The sequence below is a fragment of the Geotrypetes seraphini genome, chromosome 6 (assembly GCF_902459505.1).
Source record: "Geotrypetes seraphini chromosome 6, aGeoSer1.1, whole genome shotgun sequence".
NCBI classification, from domain to species: Eukaryota; Metazoa; Chordata; class Amphibia; order Gymnophiona; family Dermophiidae; genus Geotrypetes; species Geotrypetes seraphini.
The window spans coordinates 242,498,723-242,523,758 of record NC_047089.1 but is presented as its reverse complement, the minus strand read 5'-3'; the positions used below and the strand labels follow the sequence as shown (position 1 = coordinate 242,523,758).

At 44.9% G+C, this 25,036-nt stretch overlaps 1 protein-coding gene across 4 annotated transcripts in view; it reads left to right on the top strand.

Moving 5' to 3' along the window:
- CDKL5 (cyclin dependent kinase like 5) overlaps positions 1-25,036 on the top strand; it is a 316,174-nt gene that overhangs the window by 202,082 nt on the left and 89,056 nt on the right. For all 4 annotated transcript variants that reach the window (XM_033950592.1, XM_033950593.1, XM_033950594.1 and 1 more), the window contains exons 7-10: positions 5,631-5,751; positions 14,483-14,542; positions 16,905-16,995; positions 17,624-17,813. In XM_033950592.1, coding sequence (XP_033806483.1) covers positions 5,631-5,751; positions 14,483-14,542; positions 16,905-16,995; positions 17,624-17,813 — 462 coding nt within the window. The remainder of the gene's footprint in view (positions 1-5,630; positions 5,752-14,482; positions 14,543-16,904; positions 16,996-17,623; positions 17,814-25,036) is intronic.

The following is a 25,036-nucleotide window of genomic DNA, read 5'->3' as shown; positions in this document are numbered from 1 at the left end:
GTCCCTTGCATGGGCTTCGATAAAGCACAGCTGTCCCACCAGTCGTTGCTGGTGGAGTCGGCGTTGAAGAAGTCTCAGCCTTCTAGGGTCTCTGCTGCGGTCCCCCCCGGGCGGGAGGGACGGACCCTGGACAAGTTTGGTCGTCGCCTCTATTCCAACTCCATGATGGCTGCCAGGGTCCTTAATTACGCATTCACCTTCTCATCCTATTTAAGGCAGATGGTGAAGGCGTTGCTCAGGTATTATGGAGTCATGCCGGATTCCCATAAGGGGGATTTTGGTACCTTTATGGCCAGTTTGTCTCAGCTGCGTCTCTACCTTTTTCACGAAGTTTACGATGCGTTTGAGTTGGCCTCTCATGTATCCGCCTTTGCGGTGGCGATGCGCCGTCTCGCATGGCTTCGTACCCTGGATATGGACCCGAACTTGCAAGAACGTCTGGCCAATCTTCCATGTGTTGGCTCCGAGTTGTTCAATGAGTCCTTGGAGGCGGCGACCAAACGCTTGTCTGAACATGAGCGCTCTATCGCCTCATTGGTCTGTCCTAAACCCTGGGCCCCGCCGCGGAAGCCGTTTAGACCTCCTCCGCGGCGATACCCGTAGAAGTCGACGCCGGCTTTCTCGAGGCCTCCGCCCCGGCATCCCCCTCAGCAGGGCAGAGCGTCCCAACCAAAGCCTCAGGCGCAAGGGGCGTCTAAACCGGCTCCGTCTTTTTGACGTGATGTGCGGTTGGGGGCGGGCCCCCTCCGCACAGTCAAAGGACCCCCTTCCTATCGGGGGCCGATTGCAGGCCTTTCTTCCAGCCTGGGACGAGATCACGTCGGACGCTTGGGTGCTCTGGATCATCTCCGAGGGTTACTCGCTAAACTTCTTAGCCATGCCGCCAGAACATCCGCCGGGGGCTTCTCTTGGCTGTTGAGACCAGCTTCCTCTTCTCTTGTCGGAAGCCAGGTCCTTGTTGAGCCTTCAGGCGGTGGAGCCCGTGCCCCCGAACCAAAGGGGACGGGGGTTTTACTCCCGTTACTTTTTGGTCCCGAAGAAGACAGGGGACTTATGCCCCATTCTGGACCTCCGGAGGCTCAACAAGTTCCTTGTCCGGGAGAAGTTCCATATGTTGTCCCTTCCAGTCCTGTACCCTCTGTTAGAATCGGGGGACTGGATGTGCTCCCTGGACCTGAAGGAAGCATATACTCATGTTCCGGTGCATCCCGCCTTCCGCAAGTTCCTCAGGTTCCAGGTGGGGGAGTTGCACCTCCAGTATCGGGTCCTCCCCTTTGGACTGGCTTCGTCCCCTCGAGTCTTCACGAAGTGTATGGTGGTGGTCGTGGCAGCCCTGAGATCTCGGGGGCTGCAGGTGTTTCCCTACCTGGACGATTGGCTGATCAAGGCGTCCTCCAAGGAAGGGGTTATTTCAGCGACCCGACAGACTATCATCTTCCTTCAACGTCTGGGGTTCGAAGTGAACTTCCCCAAGTCTCAGTTGTGCCCGGCTCAATCCCTTCAGTTTATTGGGGCCGTGCTGGACACGGTTCGCCTCCGTTCGTTCCTCCCCCCGCCACGGTTGGAGGTCCTGCTTCGATTGAGTCGCCAGGTTTCGTTGCTGCCCTCAGTTTCAGCGCAGCGCATGATGGTTCTGCTCGGCCACATGGCGTCGACGGTCCATGTCACTCCATTCGCCTGTTTGCACCTGAGGCTTCCTCAGTGGACCTTGGCCTCCCAGTGGCGTCAGGATCGGGACCCAGTCTCCTCCCCTATAACAGTGACTCCTTCCTTGAGACGCTCGCTCCGTTGGTGGACCAACTCTTCCAATCTTTCCGGGAGTTTGCTCTTTCTCGTTCCTTCGCATCGCAAGGTCCTGACCACGGACTCTTCGGAGTAAGCGTGGGGAGCTCATCTGGGCGGTCTGCGGACTCAAGGTCTATGGTCAGCAGAGGACCGGAGTTGTCACATCAATGTTTTAGAACTTCGTGCCATTTTTCTGGCTGCTCAAGCGTTCAGCCACCTGCTGCATGATCAGGTAGTCCTCGTGCAGACGGACAACCAGGTGGCTATGTATTATGTGAACAAACAAGGGGGAACGGGATCTTGGTCCCTGTGCCGGGAAGCCCTGCGCCTTTGGGAATGGGCGGTCTCCCAGAACATCTTCCTGCGGGCGGTTTACATTCAGGGAGAGAAGAATTGTCTGGCCGACAAACTCAGTCATCTTCTCCAGCCGCACGAGTGGTCGCTAAACTCCCGAGTTCTGCGCGAGGTCTTCGACCGCTGGGGGACTCCTCAGGTGGATCTGTTTGCCTCCCCGGAGACTCACAAACTGCCCCTCTATTGTTCTCGGATGTACTCCCCGGACCGTCTCGAGGCCGATGCCTTTCTTCTCGACTGGAGAGGGAGGTTCCTTTATGCGTTTCCTCCTTTCCCTCTGATCTTGAGGACGTTGGTTCATCTCAAGTCGTCCAGAGCCACTATGATTCTCATTGCGCCTCGTTGGCCTCGTCAGCACTGGTTCTCCCTGCTCCTTCAACTCAGTGTTAGGGAGCCTCTGCTTCTGCCTGTTTTTCCCTCTCTGCTGTCTCAGAGTCGGGGTTCGCTGTTGCATCCCAATCTTCAGTCTTTACATCTGACGGCTTGGTTCCTTTCCCCATGACTTCACAGGTTTCTCAGTCTGTGAGGGAGGTTCTGGAAGGTCTCGACTAGGCTTTGTTATTCTTAGAAGTGGACCAGATTTTCTTCCTGGTGTTCCTCGAATCATCTGGATCCGAGTTCGGTTCCGGTGTCTTCGGTTCTGGAATATTTGTTGCATTTGTCCAAGTCTGGGCTGAAGACGACTTCCATTAGGGTGCATCTCAGTGCGATTGCTGCTTTCCATCGGCATCTGGAGGGTCGATCTCTCTCTCTTCATCCTCTGGTGATTCGTTTCATGAGGGGTCTAGTGAATGTTAATCCTCCTTTGAAACCTCCTCCTGTAGTTTGGGATCTTAATGTGGTTTTGGCTCAACTGATGAAGCCTCCCTTCGAGCCTATTGACAAATCTCATCTTAAGTTTCTCACTTGGAAGGTGATCTTTTTGCTTGCGCTCACGTCCGCTCGTCGGATTAGCAAGCTGCAGGCTTTGGTTGCGGACCCGCCCTTTACTGTGTTCCATCATGACAAGGTGGTTCTTCGCACCCATCCTAAATTTTTACCTAAGGTTGTGTCTGATTTCCACCTTAATCAGTCCATTGTTCTTCCGGTGTTTTTTCCGAAGCCCCACTCTCATCCTGGGGAGGCGGCGCTTCACACGCTTGACTGTAAGAGAGCGTTGGCCTTTTATCTTCAACGCACCAAGTCTCATCGGAAGGTTCCTCAATTATTTTTGTCCTTTGATCCTAATCGGTTGGGACGTCCTGTTTCCAAGCGCACCTTGTCCAACTGGTTGGCTGCTTGTATTTCTTTTTGCTATCTCAGGCTGGTCTCGCGCTTCATGGTCGGGTCACGGGACATAAGGTCCGAGCGATGGCAGCTTCTGTGGCGTTCCTCCGGTCTACTCTGGTGGAGGATATCTGCAAGGCTGCCACTTGGTCTTCGGTTCATACTTTCACCTCCCACTACTGCCTGGATACGTTATCCAGGAGTGACGGCCGGTTTGGCCAGTCAGTTTTGCGTAATCTGTTTTCCTAAATTGCCATCCTCCCACCTGCCTTTTTTTGGTTGGCTTGGAGGTCACCCACATGTGAGAATATCATGCCTGCTTGTCCTGGGATAAAGCACAGTTACTTACCGTAACAGGTGTTATCCAGGGACAGCAGGCATATATTCTCACAACCCGCCCTCCTCCCCGGGGATGGCTTCTTTGCTGGCTATGGAACTGAGGACCACGAGGTGGGGATGCGCCCTCTAGTGGGCAAGAAGGCATGCACATGCGTGGTGCAGCATAGCAAACTTGAAACTTCAATCAAGTTTGCTTGAAAAGCTGTCCTCGCTGGGGCTCCATAGATGACGTCACCCACATGTGAGAATATATGCCTGCTGTCCCTGGATAACACCTGTTACGGTAAGTAACTGTGCTTTATAGTTCTACAGTTTTGTAAGCTTGAACCTTCTGCTAGAGATAGTTTCTGGCAGGCAGAGCAGGATCTGGCTTAGTCTCCATTCCCTCCTGCCCACCCCTAGCTTATTTCTTTACTAATGATCTTAATTTATTGTCAATTATTCTAATTAGGACATCAGGAGAACTTTTTATATTTCATTACCTGCAAAGAATCAAACACTAAATAAGCGTATAATATAACCCTATCTAAGAAACAAATACTAAATAAAGCATATAATATAATCCTAAGGCTCTCTATACTAGTCTGATATATTCCTAGTAGCTTAATAAGAATTAATTAATCAGCTCAATAATAAGATGCAGACAGTAGTCCAGCAGCAAGAGGGATGCTATCCAGTCTTTTGCACTGAGTGTCACATGTATGATTTTCTCCCGGTTGTTGAGAAGTTATATGTGTGCTCACAGCAATGAGCTCCTAGCTCTCAGAGAACGAGGCTAGAGTAGCAGATTTGGAGGAGCTGAGGGAGACAGAGAAGTACAAGGGAAAACCTACAGGGATGTTGTACAGAAGTCCCATTCTCAGCTAAACAATTACACATCTCTCTCAGTTATACATTAAGATTCGTAATTGCTGCCTCCTGATTGTTCCCCACAAATATTAGCAACTGAATGTCATCTGCAAAGATATGGAACTTCATGTTCCAAGTTTCTAACAATTTTGCAAGAGAAGCGAGTCCCGCGAGAACTGACGCAGCCATTCTGAAGGCGGGGCGAGCCCAGGCAGCAGCGCACACAGCACGCTCCTGCTGGCCCATACACTGCTGGATCACCAGGCTTAAGGGACGCTTAAAAAGGTACTGTGGGGCGAGAGGTGTTTTAAAAGGAAGGAACGGGTGGGTGGGGGTGTTTTAAAAGGAAGGGCTGGCGGGTGGCCGGGGGTGTTTTAAAAGGATAGGTGAGCAGGCAGTGTTTTAAAAAGGTACTGGGAGGGTTGTCATCTTCACTCCATAAGACACATACCCTTTTCCACCCCCTTTTTGGGGGTGGAAAAAGTCCGTCTTATGGACCAAAAAATACGGTACCTGGTTTTCAGTTCATGACTTCACATCCCATTACTGTTTTGAGAATCTTTCTAGACGGGACAGTTGGTTCAGCCAAGCAGTTCTTCAAAATTTATTCTCCATTTAAATGCCAACTTCACTCCAATCCTGATCCTGGTAGCTAGAGAGTCCCACATGTGAGAATATGCTGCCTGCTTGTCCTAGGATAAAGCACAGTTACTTACTTGTAACAGATTTTATCTGAGGACAGCAGTCAGATATTCTCACAGTCCTCCGTTCTCCCCTAATTGGCTTCTCAGCTTTTTTACTGAACTGATGATTCCATGAGTTGACATCAGGCGGGAAGGCACTGGCGCATGTGCAGAATGGGCAGTCTTGAGACTTTCAATATTTTTAAAAGTGACAGTACACTTCACCATAGTCCATATGGATGACATCACCCACACGTGAGAATCTGCCTGCTGTCCTCTGATAACACCTATCACAGGTAAGTAACTGTGCTTTGCATGGAATGATAGTAATGTCTTTCTACTTTTGTCATTTAGAACATGTTGGAATTGCTTGAAGAAATGCCAAATGGAGTTCCACCAGAAAAAGTAAAGAATTATATCTACCAATTAATCAAGGCCATTCACTGGTGTCATAAAAATGACATTGTTCATAGAGGTAAATGTGTGCTGGTATAGAAAGATGTAACTTTCTGAGAGTATAAAGCAGAAAATCTTTGCCATAGTCATTGGTGATTATAGAGCTGCACGGGGACAGAAATCAAACCCATCCCACCCATCCCTACTAGAATCAAACCCGTCCCCGCCCATCCCTGCTAGGAGTCAAACTCGTCCTCGCTGAAATCATATCTATCCCCACCTGTTCCTATAAACTTCAAAATAGTTACAGTAAAACCTTGGATTGCAAATAACTTGGTTTGCAAGTATTCTGCAAAACATTTTATTAAATTTTAACTTGATATACAAGCAATGTCTTGCAATACACACATTGCAACTGAGCCAATGGTTCTTCTCTCTCTGATGCTGCAGGAGTGTAGTGACTGTTCTAAAGAAGCAAAGTCTTGCAATATGAGTACATACAGTATACATGTTTCACATCATCACAACTAAGCCAATAGTTCTTCTCTCTCTGATGCTACAGGAGTGTAGTGACTGTTCTAAATGAGTGAGGTCTTCTAATACACTCCTTCCTCCATATTTGTGGTGGTTAGGGGCGGGATATAACTGCGAATAACTTTATATATGTTATTCGTGGTTTTTTGTAACAGCCACCGTTATTACTATTGAACCGCAAATAAAAAACAATGGTGGGAGACCTGACCTGTTCCTGAAGGAGATGCAATATCAGTAAAGAAGACAAGATGGCCACGGTTGCCACTGTGAGAAGTCGCTCTGACCAGCATTCAATACCGTCAATAAAAACAGTATGGTAAAGAGAAAGGGGAAGCTGCTTTTGTTCCTGGCCAACCCGGCGCCCTCCCCAGTAGTGATACAATGAACACTGGAGAGTTTTCTCTTACCAGTTCATATTGAAGAAATTCTTCGGGGTGAGGGTGATCAACAGACAGAGGATTTCGCCTGCAGTGTGGCAGAAGCCACACTAAACCCCAAGGACCGCGACACTCCACTCCAACCCGGAAGTAAAGCAATGAACCTGATGGGAAGTCCCGAGAATAGCAGTTTGGTTGCTGATGGTAGTATTATAGCTGGGCCGTCGCTTCCTTCTTTACTCCAATAGGTGGAACAACCAGCTGGGGAAATCTGTGTAGGAGCTACAGGTCAGAGGAGGTGCTCCCGAGGCAAAAATCTGTGGCTGCCAACACTAAAGAAGCTGGATTGAAGAGCTCCACCAGGTTGAAGAAAAGACCGGAGAGAATAACACTGGAGGAGGTATGGGAGGCTGTTACTGTTCTAGAGGAAAAATTGACTGAGTGTTTAGATAAAGTATTCCAACTTCCTGAGGTGGTTCAATCTCATGTTAAACAAACAGGGTACTTTACAGCAAAGGTGGATTCCCAAGTAAAGGAATTTGAAAAAACTATAGAAGGGGTCAAAACTGTTCAAACAACTTTGGTTAAAGATAATTTGAATATTCACCAGAGAATGGAAAGACTGACGAACTATGAAAAGCGATTGAATTTAAGATTTCTGAAATTTCCTCAATCTGCTTTATTACAACCAATTGAGATGTTAAAAAAATTCTTGAGTGAGGTCTTACAAATTCCTGCTGAATCTATGCCCCCGATAACAAAAGCCTATTATATTTCTACAGGTAGTCCACTGAAAAAAACAATTCCAGCTCAGAACCAGGAAGCCAGCCTTGATGTTACTGGTCTCTTGGAGAAGTCAGAAACAATCTTTTATAAAGCTACCCTTATTACTACATTTGCACTAGAATACAACAGGAATTGGATTCTCCGAATGTATTTCAGATTTAAGGATCTAAAATTTATGGATAATTCTATTTTGATATTTTCTGACCTCTGTAGGTCCACTCAACAGAGGAGAAAAGCTTTTTTGGCTCTTAACCCCTGGTATTGGACCTCAAAGGGACTTTTTTCTTGCAGTTCCTGTGTAAATGTATCGTTGAAGTAGATGAGAAATCTTTTGCATTCTTTGATCCTGAGCATTTGAAATTTTTTTTGGAAACAAGAAAACCTCTGGTACCAATAGCAGTCTCCACTCCCTCTAATGTGAATCGGGTGGAAATTAATGAAGCTTAACATGTAATCCGCTAGTTATAAATTTTCTGTTATTTGATATTTTTCCTTGTTTCCCTGTTGGTTTCAACGTCTTGCCTCTCCGGTCTCTTAATAATTTCCTTATCAATCAGGTTTAAATAGTGCTACTTATTGTAAATTTGTGGGACATTAATTTTTGTATATTTAGGGATCCTTTTACTAAGGTGTGCTTGCGGTTTTAGCGCGCGCAACAATGCCACGCGCACTAGATGCTAGCGCCTCCATGGAGCTTGTGTTAGAATTTTTCATTTAGCGCATGGTTTGTGCGCGATAATCTTTAGCGCACGCTAAAAACGCTAGCGCACCTTAGTAAAAGGAGCCCTTAGTTTCAGTTGTAACCTTATTTTTCTTGTCAAGATTTATGCTTGTAAATATTTAATTTATTCAAATTTCCAATTTTTACAAGCATAAATCTTGACAAGAAAAATAAAGTTACAACTGAAACTAAGGGCTCCTTTTACTAATTTATATATATTTAATTTATACTTGAGATCTAGAAATAAACAATTGCTTATTCCATTATACAAAGAAAATGTACACAAACATGTAATAGACACTATCGTCTCTGTTAATGGTCCAAAGTATTGGAATCCAATACCATTGGCACTTAAATCAATTACTTCTACTACTACTATTACTATTAATTATTTCTATAGCGCTACCAGATGCACGCAGTGCTGTGCAGAGTCGCAAAGAGTAAGAAAACAGTCCCTGCTTGAAAGAGCTTACAATCTAAAAAGGCAAGACAGACAAACAAGATTTCATGGATACAGTTAAGGGGAACAGTTAATCAGCTGGCTGGGTTGGAGGGCAGAGGAGTAGGGTTAAGGATTGAAAGCTATAACAAAAAGGTGGGTTTTCAGTCTGCTTTTAAACAGATAAGTAGATAAGTTTAAGGAAAGTTTCAAAACTTCTCTTTTCAGATGCACATTCTCAGGTTTAATGGGTATTGCTATTAATGTCCTAAAAACAGAAGAATCCACCAAAGGGGGGGAAAAACAGATAAAAGAGCAGGAGAGGGAAGCAGAGGCAGGAGACCAAGAGGTGAATCGGCGAGAGTTAGCTCCGCCCACCCTCCGACGTCGACCACCGAAGCTCCCCCTTAAAAGGGGAGGGGCCAACGAAGTGGGAGAAAAGCAGCTAGAGAGAGAGGCAGAGGGAGAGAGAAGCCAAAGCGGGGAAAAACAGATAAAAGATCAGGAGAGGGAAGCAGAGGCAGGAGACCAAGAGGGGAATCGGCAAGAGTTAGCTCCGCCTACCCCCGACGTCGATCACCGAAGCTCCCCCTTAAAAGGGGAGGGGCCAACGGAGTGAGAGAAAAGCAGCTAGAGAGAGAGGCAGAGGGAGAGAGAAGCCAAAGGGGGAAAAACAGATAAAAGAGCAGGAGAGGGAAGCAGAGGCAGGAGACCAAGAGGGGAATCGGCAAGAGTTAGCTCCGCCTACCCCCGACGTCGATCACCGAAGCTCCCCCTTAAAAGGGGAGGGGCCAAAGGCACTCAGCCGTTTGGCGCACGTCGAAGGTGAGCGTTAAAGGCGCTCGCCTTAGCGAGAGTGCCTTTGAGAAGGGACGAGCCACCGCTAAAGCAGAGCTGAAAAAGACCACAGCAGGCACAGAGGGCACACAATCAGGCATACACAGCAGGTACAGAGGCCACACAACCACACACCGCTAAAGGAAAGCAGAAGGAGACCGCAGCAGGCGCAGAGGGCACACAACCAGGCAGACACAGCAGATACAGAGGCAATACAACCACACACCGCTAAAGCACAGCAGGCACAGAGGACAACCACAGCAGACACAGAAGGCATCCACAACAGACCTGCAGGCGGGCAGCGATGGAGGCATGGACGGAAGCACGATGTTGAGCTACCCAATTTTCTGCACCATCTGCCATATGTATGACTACCTCCCCTCTTGGAGGCGGTCTTATGTATGCACTCAATGCAGAGAACTGGAGAGCCTGAAGAGACAAGTCAGCCTCCTGGAGGGTAGAATACTGGAACTGGAGGCACATTAAGCAGCGGGAGGAGGGAGACAGAGATGCAGAGAACGTCAAGACAGGGGAAGCAGAGAACAAGACAGAGGACACCATCGAAGTCCGAAAACTGGAGAAGTTCATAGAGGAGGCATACAGGGAGGCCGTGGAAAGTCACCAGCAACAGTGGAACTACCGAAAGACACCTACAGAGAATGTGGACCACCCGACGGACAACCACCACGAAGAAATGGGTGACACAGCAGCGAGAATGAAGGATACGAATCTGCGGCAGGAGAGATGGACATATACCAGGGACACGGACCTGCGGCTGGAGAATCAAGAGAAGATAGAGAGGACAGCAATCATTGTGGGGGCTCCATCATCAGACAAGTCGACAGCCACATAGTGGGAGGAAGACTGGATCGGCTGGTGACCTGCCTACCGGGAGCCAAGGTAGAAGACATAGTGAGCCGCATCGACAGGGTCATCGACAGTGTGAAAGAAGAAGATATGGCGGTGGTAATCCATGTGGGGGACGAACAACGTGAGCAACAGGAACTACAACAGGAAAGTACTGAAGGACGCTGGGAAGGAAGCTGAATACCAGAACGCAGAGGATAGCATTCTCGGAGATCCTGCTGGTACCCAGGGCTGATGAGAAGAGGCAGAGGAGTTGCAAGCAGTCAACGCGTGGATGCAGCTCTGGTGTGAGGAATAAGAATTCCACTTCATGCGCAACTGGACGACGTTCTGGGGGAAGAGCAAGCTATACAGGAAGGATGGACTCCACCTCAGCAGAGACGGAATGAGGCTACTTGCAAGCAACATCAAGAGAGAAGTTGATAAGTTTTTAAACTAGGAAGAAGGGGAAAGCTGACAGTTGACTGAGAGAGAGAGAGAGACGATGGTTCAGGAACCGGTATACCTGGAGGATACCGTGCAAGAAGATAGAGGGAAAGACTCACCGGATTACAAGCAAGACAGAGCGAAAAGGACACAAGAGGGAAGGAAATGCAAGAAAGGAACAGGCTGCAAACTCAAGTGTATGTACACGAATGCAAGGAGCCTTAGAAATAAGATGGGTGAATTAGAAGCTATGGCACACAAAGATAACGTTGACATTATAGGCATCACGGAAACATGGTGGATTGAGGAAAACATCTGGGACACTGTGCTATCGGGATACAAACTATACCGCAGAGACAGAGTGGCTCAAAAAGGTGGGGGCATTGCCATATACGTCAAAGAGGGAATTGAATCTACTGGAGAGAACACGCCACAACTGACAGATAAGTTAGAGTCTCTATGGATCAAAATTCCAGGAATAAATGGCTTGGAAACGAAGATCGGCATCTACTACCGACCCCCAGGGCAGTCCGAAGAAATTGATGGAGAAATGACGGATGAGATTAAATGCAACTGTAAGAGAGGCAACGCAGTTATCATGGGTGACTTCAACTATCCGGGAATAGACTGGAACCTATGCACCTCTGGCTAGAGAGACCAAGTTCTTGGATGCTGTAGGCAATTGCTTCCTGGAACAACTTGTAAAGGAAAATACTAGAGGAAATGCAATTCTGGACCGCGAGGACCGGCACAAGATGTAGAAGTAGAAGGGACGCTGGGAAACAGCGATCACAATATGATCCACTTCGATCTGGACGCCAGGGAGAAACATCGATCCAAAACGACAGCCACGGCACTGAACTTCCGAAAAGGGAATTACAAAGGGATGAGACTCATGGTAGGGAAGAAGATAAGCACTGTAAAAACGCTAGAGCAAGCTTGGTCTCTTTTTAAGGACATAGTCACTGAGACGTAAATTCTGTATATACCGCGTATCAACAAGGGATCAAAGAGGAATAAGAACAAAGAACTGACGTGGCTCACTGTAGAGGTGAAGGAAACGATCAGAGACAAGAAAACTTCATTTAAGGAATGGAAACGGTCAAAAACGGATGAAAACTGGAACAAGCACAAACATCAATGCAGGTGCCATAAGGCAATAAAAAGGGCGAAAAGGGACTACGAGGAAAAAATAGCAAGGAGGCGAAGAACTTCAGACCATTTTTTTAATATATATTAAGGGGAAACAACCCGCGAAGGAAACAGTAGGACCGTTGGGTGACCATGGAATAAAGGGAGCGCTAAAGGAGGACAAAGCAATCGCTGACAAACTGAACACATTTTTTGTGTCTGTATTTACCGAAGAAGATGTACACAGCATACCAGAACCCATCAGGCTATATGCTAGAAACGAAGACGGGAAGCTGACAGGATTGACGGTCAGTTTAGAGGAGGTGTGTAGGCAGATTGATAGACCGGATGGCATCAAGGGAACTGAAAGGGTCATCAAGGAACAGAAAGGGACCATAGCTGAACTACTTCAACTAATAGCCAATCTGTCAATCAAATTAGGAAAGATTCTAGAAGACTGGAAGGTGGCGGCGCCGATCTTCAAGAAAGGTTCAAGGGGAGATCCGGAAAACTACAGACCGGTGAGTCTGACCTCGTTACCGGGAAAGATGGTAGAGTCACTGATAAAGGACCGCATCATTGATCACCTTGACAGACATGGGCTGATGAGGACCAGTCAGCACGGTTTTAGCAAAGGCAGATCATGTTTGACGAACTTGCTGCACTTCTTTGAGAAAGTAAACAGACAGATAGACAAGGGCGACCCAGTCGACATTGTATATCTGGATTTTCAGAAGGCGTTTGACAAGGTTCCGCATGAACGACTACTTCGGAAAATTGCGAGCAATGGAATCGAGGGTGATATACTTATATGGATTAAAAACTGGCTGGAGCATAGGAAACAGAGAATGGGGGTATATGGACAATACTAGGACTGGAAGAGCATCACCAGTGGGGTGATGCAGGGCTCGGTGCTTTCACCTGTGCTCTTCAACAACTTTATAAATGATCTGGACATTGGTACGAGGAGTGAGGTGATTAAATTTATGGACAATACAAAGTTATTCAGAGTAGTGAAGACACAGGGGGATTGCGAAGATCTGCAACGTGACATAATCATGCTCGATGAATGGGCATCAACATGGTGGATGAGGTTCAACGTGGATAAGTGTAAAGTGATGCATATAGGTAACAAAAATCTCATGCACGAATACAGAATATCCAGGGCGGTACTTGGAGAAACCTCCCAGGAAAGAGACTTGGGAGTTATGATCGACAAGTCAATGAAGCTGTCCACGTAATGTGCGGCGGCGGTGAAAATGGCGAACAGAATGCTAGGAATGATAAAGAAGGGGATCACGAATAGATCGGAGAAGGTTATAATGCCGCTGTACAGGACCATGGTGCGCCCTCACCTGGAGTACTGTGTCCAGCACTGGTCGCCGTACATGAAGAAGGACATGGTCCTACTCGAAAGGGTCCAGAGAAGAGCGACTAAAATGATTAAGGTGCTGGAGGAGTTGCTGTACAGTGAGAGATTGGAGAAACTGGGCCTCTTCTCCCTTGAAAAGAGGAGACTAAAAGGGGACATGATTGAAACATTCAAGATAATGAAGGGAATAGACAGTAGATAAAGGCAGGTAGTTCACCCTCTCCAAGGTAGAGAGAACGAGAGGGCACTCTCTAAAGTTAAAAGGGGACAGATTCTGTACAAACGTAAGGAAGTTCTTCACCCAGAGAGTGGTAGAAAACTGGAATGCTCTTCCGGAGTCTGTCATAGGGGAAAACACCCTCCAGGGATTCAAGACAAAGTTAGACAAGTTCCTGCTGAACCAGAACGTATGCAGGTAGGGCTGGTCTCAGTTAGGGCGCTGGTCTTTGACCAGAGGGCCGCCGTGTGAGCGGACTGCTAGACACGATGGACCACTGGTCTGACCCAGCAGCGGCAATTCTTATGTTCAGGGAAGGGGGGGGGGGAGCAGGTGTTTGATTGTCATGGGGTATGAGGTGGTGGTGGGAGGGATTGGCATTCCTCCTGCTGCTGGGGGTATCGGATTTTGGATTTCGGGGTACCATAGTAGCAGCAATGGGAGGGAGTCGCCATCCCTCCTGCCAATCTTCAATTCAGGGGTCTCTTTTTTTTTTTTTTTTTTTTTGTGGGATTTATTCTACACATGTGCTGATTGCTTCTCATTTTAGGTAAATTTAACGAGCCTACACGAACATCTGCAAACCTCATTACAATAACAGCCTCACTAGCAGCCCATCGGATTTTACTGCAAATATTAGAGAATCTAGCCCCTATCTTCCACTTATGTCACCCAAGTCTCTCTTTATCACCCAGTGATTTCTGTTATTTAATCTTAATTCTTGTACTAGGGTAAATTAATTATGGTGAGCTGACCCCAAGCCATTGATGTGCAGCTTCATTTTCCTGTGAACAGAGCTTTAATATTCCACTTTTGCTGCTAACCTAAAGAAATCTTTTATTGGCTGTCGGTGGTATGTTTGAATCCTAAACAGTCATCTGGCATAAGTTTGCTACATGGTTACTGGATAGAAAAATACCGAATATTGACACATTTACTAGAAATAAAAAGTAGTAACTCAAAACTTATTGAAACTTTAATAGTGTATCAGGTTCTGTTGCATGGTGTTAGCTAATAACATTTTATTGCAATACTCATATATTACACTGAAACATTGAAGGACAGTAACATATTTAGGCTTGTTTATCATTTTTTCCTTTCAGATATCAAACCAGAAAATCTCTTAATTAGCTGCAATGACATTTTGAAACTGTGTGACTTTGGTAAGTTGAATATATATTTTTTAGTAACATTGGAATAGTGTCTTATTTAGCATGGGTTATAATTTTAATTTAAATTGGCTTTTATAGCCTACCTCTATTGATTATTTATTTGTTTGCTTATTTTGTTCTCCCCCAACAAGTCAGAACAGGTTACAGGTTACAATTTTCCATAGTTACACTGCAAGGTTTTTCAATACATATTTTTATCCTAACTCAACACATACTAGGGATCTAATACCAATATACATAATATAAAGTTTGTAGGTTAAATTTGTTATAGTTATAGTGCAAGACTTTTAAAAATACAAGTTTTTATCCTAACACTGCACATACTGAGGATCTAGTACCGATATATATTTCTTTCTAATCCACTGGCTGTAGGCAGGGGAGTAAGGTGAAGAGGTATGTTTTTATTGCTTTCCTAAAGTTCAGGAATCTTTCAAGGGATCAGATCTGTGGGGGCAGTTGATTCCAGTGGTTTGGTAGGAAGTGAAACTAGGAACATCGCTTGGCGGTTTGCAGTTGGAGGGCGTTTTGAGGCATATTTCATCCTGGGAGCAGAGGGACCTGTTTGGCATGTATGGAGGAAGCTTGGTTGTCATGTAGCCTATTGCCATGTTCTGCAAGGATTTGAACACTAGCACCAGGCCCTTGATACAACGTTTGGCTTTGGGTAGCCAGTGAGCTGATGATAGAGCTTGGGAGACATTTGCGAGCAAGGTTTTTTAGAAGTTTGATTGCTGCGTTTTGTATACGCTGGCGATGTATGTTCTTTGCTGCGAGTTTGATAAATAGCTTGAGTGGAGCTTTCCCTCTGCTACTACTTCGCGCCCAAGTGGGACCAGGAAGCAGTAGCAGAGGGAAGGTTTCTAGCTGCAGAAGGCATCATGTGTTCTTCACTCACACTGCCGGCGGCCCAAAGAATGAGAGCGGCTGCAGCAATGGATCCCACCATCCCCAGATCCACCATCTCTCTTTTTCTCAAGTACCCTTTCATCTAGCATCTTTTCCTCTCACCTCAGGGTCCACAATCTCTCCCTTTTTTTTCCCAACTACCCTCCTATCCAGTATCTCTATCCCCCTCCCTCCACCCCACCCCTTGAATCCAACTCCTCTCCCTTTCTTTTCCCTTCCTCCCTCCATACCATTGTCCACCATCTCTCCCTCTCCTCTGTTTTCAGACCCATTATTTCTTCCTCTTCCCCCACCCTCAGTTTGCTATATGTCCCTCTCTTTGGACCCCCCCTCCCTTCGTGTACTTCTAATAGCTACACCAGGGCCCCCCCCCCCCCAAAAGGCCGGCATGTTTCCCTCTTCTCTCCACCGTCATCCAGCTTCCCCCCTGGCCTACCAGTCTCACTTTAAAAACTAATTACGGCCTGCAAGGATCGCCCATGCTGTAGCGATTCTAGCAGGCTGCCATCAGCCTCCACCGCATGTTCCCCCTGCCCCTCCTCCATCACATCCTGTTTTGGTCTGGGATGGCCCATGGCAGAGGGAACGTGTGACGGAGGCCGACCGCAGCCTGCTAGAATCGCTACATCACCGGAGATGCCAGGGGGAAGCCAGATGACTGTGGAGAGAAGGGGAAAACAACCAGCCTTCAGGGAAACCCCTAAAACTGCAGAGCTAAGGGTACCCACAGTGCTGGCACCTATGCAGCACTTCACGGCCACCTTCCCCTCCCTTGAGCTCTGACATGAGGCCTCCTAAAATAGGAGCAGCAGCGGCAGTGGATATCCAGCAAGAGGCAGTGCTTAGGACAGGCTTTGCGCTGCAGCTCCTGCTTTAGGAGGCCGAAGTTATGTGGGGAGGAGGGTTGGTCACTGAATCAGCAAGCAAATAGATTTGAATCGATTCACCAAAGCGAATCGGCGAATCGAGCAGCACTACTGCAGAGGTATGTCTGTTCTCCCATCCCCCTCTGCTTTGTCCTGTCCTCTTTGTCAATAGGAAGAGTTAGAAAGCAGTGCTCATCTGCAGCTGCTTTTGCAGTTTTCTCTACTCAAAATCATGGAGGGTTTTAAATTACATTTATTTTATGATGGGAAGCCCAATGTGTTCATTTGTCTAGGGTCCATCAAAAGGTCAATCCTTCTGTGCATTTTCATCCAATTTGTGCCAAAAATCCACAGTGAGGTGACACTAAATTAACAAGATTTCTCACAATTGTAACATATAGTAAGTAAGAGTTGTATTCAACAGTTCATATAAATGTATGGAATAAATGCTTCTACTAAGCATAAAAATGATACTGCAAATTTGAAATTGCTTACTTGTCTTATTAAAGAAATCTACTAGCCATGTTATAAAAGCTGAATTTATTAAATAAAATGTAATGCTTTCTGAAATCTTTTTGTAGGCTTTGCTCGAAACCTTTCCGAAGGAAACAATGCTAATTACACAGAGTATGTTGCCACTAGGTGGTACCGCTCACCAGAACTGTTGCTTGGGTGAGTATCTTTTTAAGATAGCAGAGATGATACCACTACTTCCTGATGAGATACATTTAATGTTGACATTCATACAAATTCTGTGTCGCTGTTTTATTGAAAACAACTTTTGTAAGGTTTCAGTCATTTGCCTTTACTGCCGATGGTTTGTTGATTTATTTCTTTACTATTCCCGTACGAAATGGTTTAGGATTTCAGAAAAGAAAAGCTTTAACTGATTCTGTATGAGATCAAAATAAAACGAAAAGAGGTGCATTCACTGAAGGGTTTCAGGATCTGTGTAACTCATCTGGAGGAGCATAGCAAAATAAAAACCCTAACTGAACCAAATTGGTACCTTACCTCTGGATCTTTCCTTCATAAATATAATGCACATGATTATAACTGCCTCCATCTGACCGAGGTGATGTTTCAGCCCCTTCCCCTGCAAAAACAACAATCGCATGGGCATTGTTAAAGCAGCATGAGTTATTCGTGCTGCACTATTTACTGTAGGGATGAGTGCCATGGTGGATTCCTGTAGACACACTAAAGAAAACCAAAAAAGAAAACTGCCAATCTTGCTAAAATATGTAAATGTTGTTCACATTTTCTCAATTATCATGAAGGTTTATCCTATGCATTTTAGAGCCCCCTATGGAAAAGCTGTAGACATGTGGTCTGTAGGCTGTATCCTTGGTGAACTCAGTGATGGTCAGCCGTTGTTTCCAGGGGAGAGTGAAATTGACCAGCTTTTTACCATACAGAAGGTGCTAGGACCACTTCCATCCGAACAGATGAAACTGTTTTACAGCAATCCTCGTTTCCATGGTTTGCGGGTAAGAGAACATTACAAGTGCTTAAATTTTGTTTCTTGATTCTAGGATTTTATATCTACAAAACTTAGAATAATTTACTTTATAAATTTTATCTGATAAAGGTCAACACAATTTTAATAGGGTTTTATTTGAACATATGCTTCCTGATACCTTAGTATAATGTATCATTTCTGCTGTAGCATGTTTAAGCTTGTAAAAAAAAAAAAAAAAAGAGCCATTGGTTTACTTTCTAAAAATGCATTGTGCAACTGAGCACTGAAAGAACCATTCTATTTGTAAAACATTGGCTTTAGGCAGATGTCAGTTCTGTTTAAGGGTGGCCCCAGTTGACAATTTCTGTACTTCCTTTGATGTAAAATAAGAGATGACAGATCACTGAGCTCCATTTTAGACTTTCTCTGCAGCCATGCCCAATCTATTCTTTACTACAGGAAGATATTTCAGTTAACTAACAAGGAAAAAAATTATTCCTCAGTTCACTTACCCCTAGCCTTCTTCTAACTATCACTATTTTTTCACAGAATGCAGAATGTATAGTAATCAGCATTCCAGTCCCAATGCTGGAAGAACTCTTCTGTAAGGGGAGGGCTCAAGATGTACATAAAGTCATTGACTCCCAACAGAGTTCAATAAATTAAGGGAGTTTATAGGTTGCATTTGTTGGAGACTCTTCCCTAGGAACCATGGGATCAATATTCATATGGTGGCAATGAGAATTTTGCTGATTTTCCTGGATATTCAGTGCCGGGCGGTGTCCAGGTTTCGGCACTGAATATCAGTTTTGTGCAGTACCAGCTAATCCATGGCCATTTAAGCTGATATTCAGAACTCAAGCAGCTGTCCAAATTAGATTGTAAGCTCTAGCAGGGACCGCCTATTGAATGTTAAATATACAGCGCTGCATATGTCTTTCAGCACTATAGAAATGATAAATAGTAGTAGAAATATGGTGGCAGATAAAGGACAAATGGTCTATCCAGTCTGCCCATCTGCAGTAACCATTATCACTTCTCCTCTCTAAGAGATCCCACGTGCCTAACCCAGGCCTTCTTGAATTCAGACACAGTCTCTGTCCCCACCACCTCTTCTGGGAGACTGTTCCACACATCTACCACCCTTTCTGTAAAAAAAAGTATTTCCGTAGATTACTCCTGAGCTGTCACCTCTTAACTTCATCCTATGCCCTCTCATTCTACAACTTCCTTTCAAATGAAAGAGACTCTACTCATGTGCATTTACGCCACGTAGGTATTTAAACGTCTGTCATTATCTCTCCTCTCCTGCCTTTCCTCCAAAGTATACATATTGAGATCTTTAAGGCTGATGAAGACCACGAACCATTTTAGTAGCCTTCCTCTTGACCGACTCCATCCTTTTTATCTCTTTTTGAAGATTTGGTCTCCAGAATATTATTTATTTAAAAAATGTGTATACTGCCTAAGTTCTAAGCGGTTTTCAAGCAGTAAACATTCATAAAATTAAATGATTTTTAACCATCATGTCCACATACAACCTATATTATTTTTTGTGACCTAGATGCTAGCAATAACGAACAGCTTGTATAATAAAGTTTCTAAGAATTGAAACATGAAACTTAATACAACCTCTTCATCAGTGGTCTCCAACTCACGGCCCGGGGACAACATGTGACCCACCAGGTACTATTTTGAGGCCCTTGGTATGTTTATCATAATCACAAAAGTAAAATAAAACAATTTCTTGATCATATGTCTCTTTAGCTATAAATTACAATATATTATTAAGACTTAGCTAAAAGGAAAGATTTATAAACTATAAAGAGTTTTACTTCATGCAAAATTGTCATTTCTTCAATAAGACATTACCATATTTTTTGGTCCATAACACACACTTTTTCCACCCCCAAAAAGAGGGTGGAAAAGTGGATGCATCTTATGGAATGAAGACGACCGCCCCCCTCCCGGTACACCCCGCCCGCTCGCCCTTCCTTTAAAACATCCCCCACCCCGCAGTACCCTTTTAAACACCCCCGAATCCTGGTGGTCCAGCGGTGTATGGGCTGGCAGGAGCGTGCCGTCTGCGCTGCTACCCGGGCCCGCCCCACTCTCTGAATGGCTGCATCAGTTCTCGCGGGAAGAATGGATGAAGTGTATGGAGCTATCAGGGGACTATATTGAAAAATAAAACAAAAATTTTTTAAAACTCTTCTTTCCTACTGAGGTAGATAAATCATTGAACATCCCTCATAGTTAAGCACACAGAGGCAGGGAAACAGAACCAGAGACTGGGAACCAAGATGATTAGAAAAATAAAAGCACCAGACAAGCTAAGTAAGAAAAATTACCGTATTTTTTGCTCCATAAGATGAACTTTTTGCCCCCAAAAGTGGGTGGAAATAAGGGTGCATCTTATGGAGCGAATACCACAACTTCCCCCCCCCCGGTACCTGTTTATAATCGCAGCAGGGGCCCCTCCGTACCTGTTTTTAATCCTGGCAGCCCCCCCATCCCCACCCCTGGTATGTGTTTTTAATCCTGGCACCTCCCTTGCTGGACAGCTGCGGCAGCAAGAGGAAGAGTGGCGAACAAGGCTCTTAGTTTTCCTAGACGCTATTTACTTTACAGACTGTCTCGTGGTCCACCCTCTCAATGTCTCTTTATAAACTCTAGACGCAGTCCTACAGATGACGTCTCTGTGTATTGCCCTGTCTATTCTTCGGCTTTCACTCTACTCTGCTGTCACTCTCTAAATACTGTTTCTGTGTCTCAGAATATTTGGCAGGCTCTCTGTCGCCCATCAGTTCCTCCGTATAATGACCCCGCCTCTCTATTGCCAGTGCCTCCGCATACACATTTTCCGTCTCTGGTATGGACGGCAGACTGTCTCGCGCCTCACTGCCCGCCACTCTCGATAATAGGCTGTCTCTCTACAGAGTGGATCTTTACACCGTCTCTTTCTGTCAGCAGTAATCAGCGTCTTCAAAAATGACAACAAGCCTTGTGACATCACATCACCTGGCCTCTGACCCACAGTCCCCTTCCTCCCCTCAGGGCACATGTGCAAACCCCTTCGCTCAGTCTACTATGTCTTCCGCCTTCTTGCTCGTGTCCCCTCCCCAGGGCAACACCCATGTCGCTTCCTCGCCCAGACGCACCACTTGTTAGCTGCCCGTCTCTCCTTTGCTCCTCCCCTATGCCCTTTGCAACAGAAGATGCAAGGGCCAGAAGAAGATTGTGCAGGTGTGTTTTGAGACGGAAAGGGAAGGGTCGTGCTGTGATTGGTGGTGGTTCCGGTGTTTTTCCTCTCCATGCTTCTGTAGTACTTCTTCCAAACCGGGCTACTGCGGTGCTTGTCGGGAGTTGGCCGGAGCGTCACCAGGTATCCAGAGGGCTAGGGTGTACCGAGAGTAAAGACAAACTGGGGGTCTCCTTAAATTGCTGGCCCAAGAGGCCAATGGGAGTTGTAGTTCAGGCGCCGGACTACAATACCCTGCAGCCCATGCGCAAGGTGTCAGCTGGTTCCGGTTATAAATACATAACAGCCTTACTGGGTCAGACTAATGGTCCATCAATCCCAGTAACCCGTTCTCACGGTGACCAGTCCAGGTTACTTGCCAAAACCTAAGGAGTAGCAACATTCCATGCTGCCGATCCAGGACATGTCTTGTCTCAATAAAGAAAACTTACGTTCTTACCTGCCGGGATTATAAAAAAGGTACCGTTGGGGGGGGGGGGGGGGGCGCTGCCTGCCTTCATTCCTTGTGCCCTGTCCCTACCTGCCAGCCAGCCACTAGGCCTGCCTGCCTGCCCTGTCCCGGCCTACCATTAGACCACCAGAGGGGGGACAGGGTGCAGAGCCTGGCAGGGAGAATTTGTTTCAGAATGTTTTGGGGGTTTTTTCTTGTTTTCCTCCTCTAAATCTAGGGTGCGTCTTATGGGGCAAAAAATACAGTATTTTATTTTCAGTTAGCGATTGAAATGATTTCAGTTTTGAGAATTTGCATCTGCCAGCTTTATTTGCACTTTGCAGGAGGATATGTATTTCTTTATTGTTCTCTGATGTTGCACTACAGAGGATGTGGTAAGAGCAGTTAATGTAGCTGATTTTAAAAAAGGTTTGGACAAATTCCTGGTGGAAAAGTCCATAGACATGGGTCAGTAGCATGGAATGCTTCTGCTATTTGGGTTTTTGCCATATACTTGTGACTTGGATTGGCCTCAGCGAAGACAGGATACTGTGCTAGATGGACCATTGGTCTGACCAAGTAAGGCTATTATGTTCTTACATTCAGAGTCAGGCATCTCAGGTTTCAGTTTAATTTAAGTCTTCAGTAGTACTTCTACTGTAGTTTGTGGTTGCTTATCCAGTATTTGAACAGGGCTCTGTGTGACTGAGGCTGGGATGATGTGCTGTGGAAGAATATGAGAGAGGAAGACAATGGGTCCCAAAAATGGCTATAACCCAAATCTCTTAACATATTAATTCATTCATTGATCATTTCCAGAATCAACTAGTGTAATGCCTTGTTCACAGGAATCCCCCTAAAAGAAATAAGATGCTTACAACTTATCCAAACTCGATCAAACTCATAATGAAAGCAAAGAAATTTGATCATGTTTCACCACTTCTCAAAAAATGTCATTGGCTTCCGGTGTCACATCGAATAACCTACAAGATATGTCTGCTAAGCTTTAAAACAATACTCTATAAAGCCCCTCCCTTAATTGATAGAGTCTTAATACCCTATGCCCCCCACCCGATCACTTAGATCCAATGATCAACATTTGCTGGTTGTTCCCTCTCTCAAATCCATCAATACACATAGACAATACATTTTTTCAGTTGTGGCTCCACAATTGTGGAACTCCCTCCCAACATACATAAGGGAAGAATGTCTTATCGACAGATTTAAAAACAGTTGACATGCTTTCTTTTTAAAGATGCTTTTGACTGCTAGTTCCTCATAGTTAGGTCATACTTTTTAATTCTGGCCTCTGATCTTTTTTTAACCCTCCCTTTTGTTATTTCCCTTACTTGTTTCATTTCCTTTCAAACATTGTATTTCTACCCCCTCTTGGCCCTGTCTGTGTTTGTGACTTGTCTATGTTATTTGTACTGTTTCCTCGAATATTGTGATGTATTATTTTTTAGATTTGTTCATCGCTTTGTATTAAGATAAAGCGATTCATCAAATTTTAAATAAAACTTCAAAAACATGAAAAAAGAAAGGCAGTGAGCCTTCAGCCTGGACTTTGAATACCAACAGAGATAGAACCCAATGTACCAAGTCAAGCAGGTTGTTCCAGACATAAGGAGCAGCAAGGCCGAAGGGACGGAGTTGGGAGTTGGCTGTAGAGGAGAAGGGTACAGATGAGAAATAATAAGCTCTTTCAAGCAGTGTGAAAACCTATTTCCTCCTATCGATTTTAAAGGTATTCCCATGTAATTTAATTGAGTGTCCCCTAGTCTTTGTAATTTTTGATGAAGTAAAAAATAGATTCATTTGTACCCATTCTACACCACTCAGGATTTTGTAGACTTCAATCATATTCCCCCTCAGCCATCTCTTTTCCAAGCTGAAGAGCTCTAACCTCTTTAGCCTTTCTTCATATGAGAGGAGTTCCATCTCATTTATCATTTTGGTCGCTCTTCTTTGAACCTTTTCTAATTTTGTTATATCTTTTTTGAGATACAGCAACCAGAATTGAATGCAGTACTCAAGCTGAGGTCACACCATGGAGTGATACAGAGTCATTATAATATAATTAATCCTATCTACCATCCCTTTCCTAATAATTCCTATCATCCTGTTTGCTTTTTTGGCTGCTGTTGCACACTAGGTGGAAGATTTTAGCATATTGTCTAGTGACTCATAGATTTTTTTTTGGATGCTAACTCTTAAGGTGAACCTTAGCATCAGGTAACTATGATTTGGATTATTCTTCCCAATGTGCATCACTTTGCATTTGTCCACATTAAATTTAATCTGCCATTTGGTGTTCCAATTTCCTAAGGTCTCCCTGCAATTTTTCACAGTCTGCATGGGTTTTAACAACTTTCAATAGTTTTGTATCATCTGCAAATTTAAACACCTCACTTGTCAGTTTTCCAGATAATTTATAAATATGTTAAATAGCACTTATCCTAGTATAGATCCCTGTAGAACTCCACTATTCATCATCCTCCGTTGAGAAAAATGGCCATATAACCATATTGTCTCTTTTCTGTCCAATAACCATTTCTTTTCTGTCCAATAACCATTTCTGTCCAATAATCCACAACAGAACATTGCCTCCTATCCATGTGTGATGGAGTGTATATACCATCAGGGAAACCTAAGAAGAGAATCTTTAAAGAGGAGCAATATAAGCAGACCAGTTGGGTATAAGGAGTACCCATAAGGCATTCAGACCATTCAGTACATTCTCATCATAGTGGATTATGCTACCCAATATCCCTGGGCCAACCCTTTAAAGAAAATTTCTGCTGTCATAATTGCCCAGGAATTGATGAAAATGCTGTCTAAGTCTATGTATTTATAGATCTGCAGATAGTGAATGTTGTCTTGTTTGTTGATCTTATGGATTTTTATGAATGTTTTTGATACTGGAAACCTCCTAGACTCTAGGCGGTATATAAATGTGCTAAATAAATAAATAAAATTTTGTCAGGTTGGATACCGATGCGAAATACTGACCAATAGAGGGACAAACTTCCTATCTAAAGCATTAGAAAGAATCTTTAAGATATTTGGGATTTAGCATTCAAAGAACCCTGCCTCCCATCCCCAGACAGACGGGCTGATTGAACGTTTTAACCAGACATTGCTCTGCATGATTTTAAAAAAATGTCTTGGGGAGAAAATTGCTGATTTAGACAAAGCAGTCCCCTACCTCTTGTTTGCATATCAAGAAATGTCCCAAGCCCCTTCAGGCTTCTCTCCATTTGAGCTCATGTAAGACTGGGGAGAATTTGAAGAAAATCCAAATAAACAAAAAGACTTACTGTGATTAAAAAAAAAAAAAAGCAAAAGAAAGGGGATTCAAAGCAGGGGTTAAGGTCCTAATCCTGATGCCCACCTCCACCAATAAACTTTTAGCCCTTTTCTATCTCCGGAAAGCTGGGTTTGTTGACATAAGAAGTGAAGCTGGGAAAAGGCAGAATACAAATATATCATATGAATATGTTAAAAGCATGGGTAGAGAGAGATGGGTTGGTATGCCTTTCAGCACTATATAAGTGAT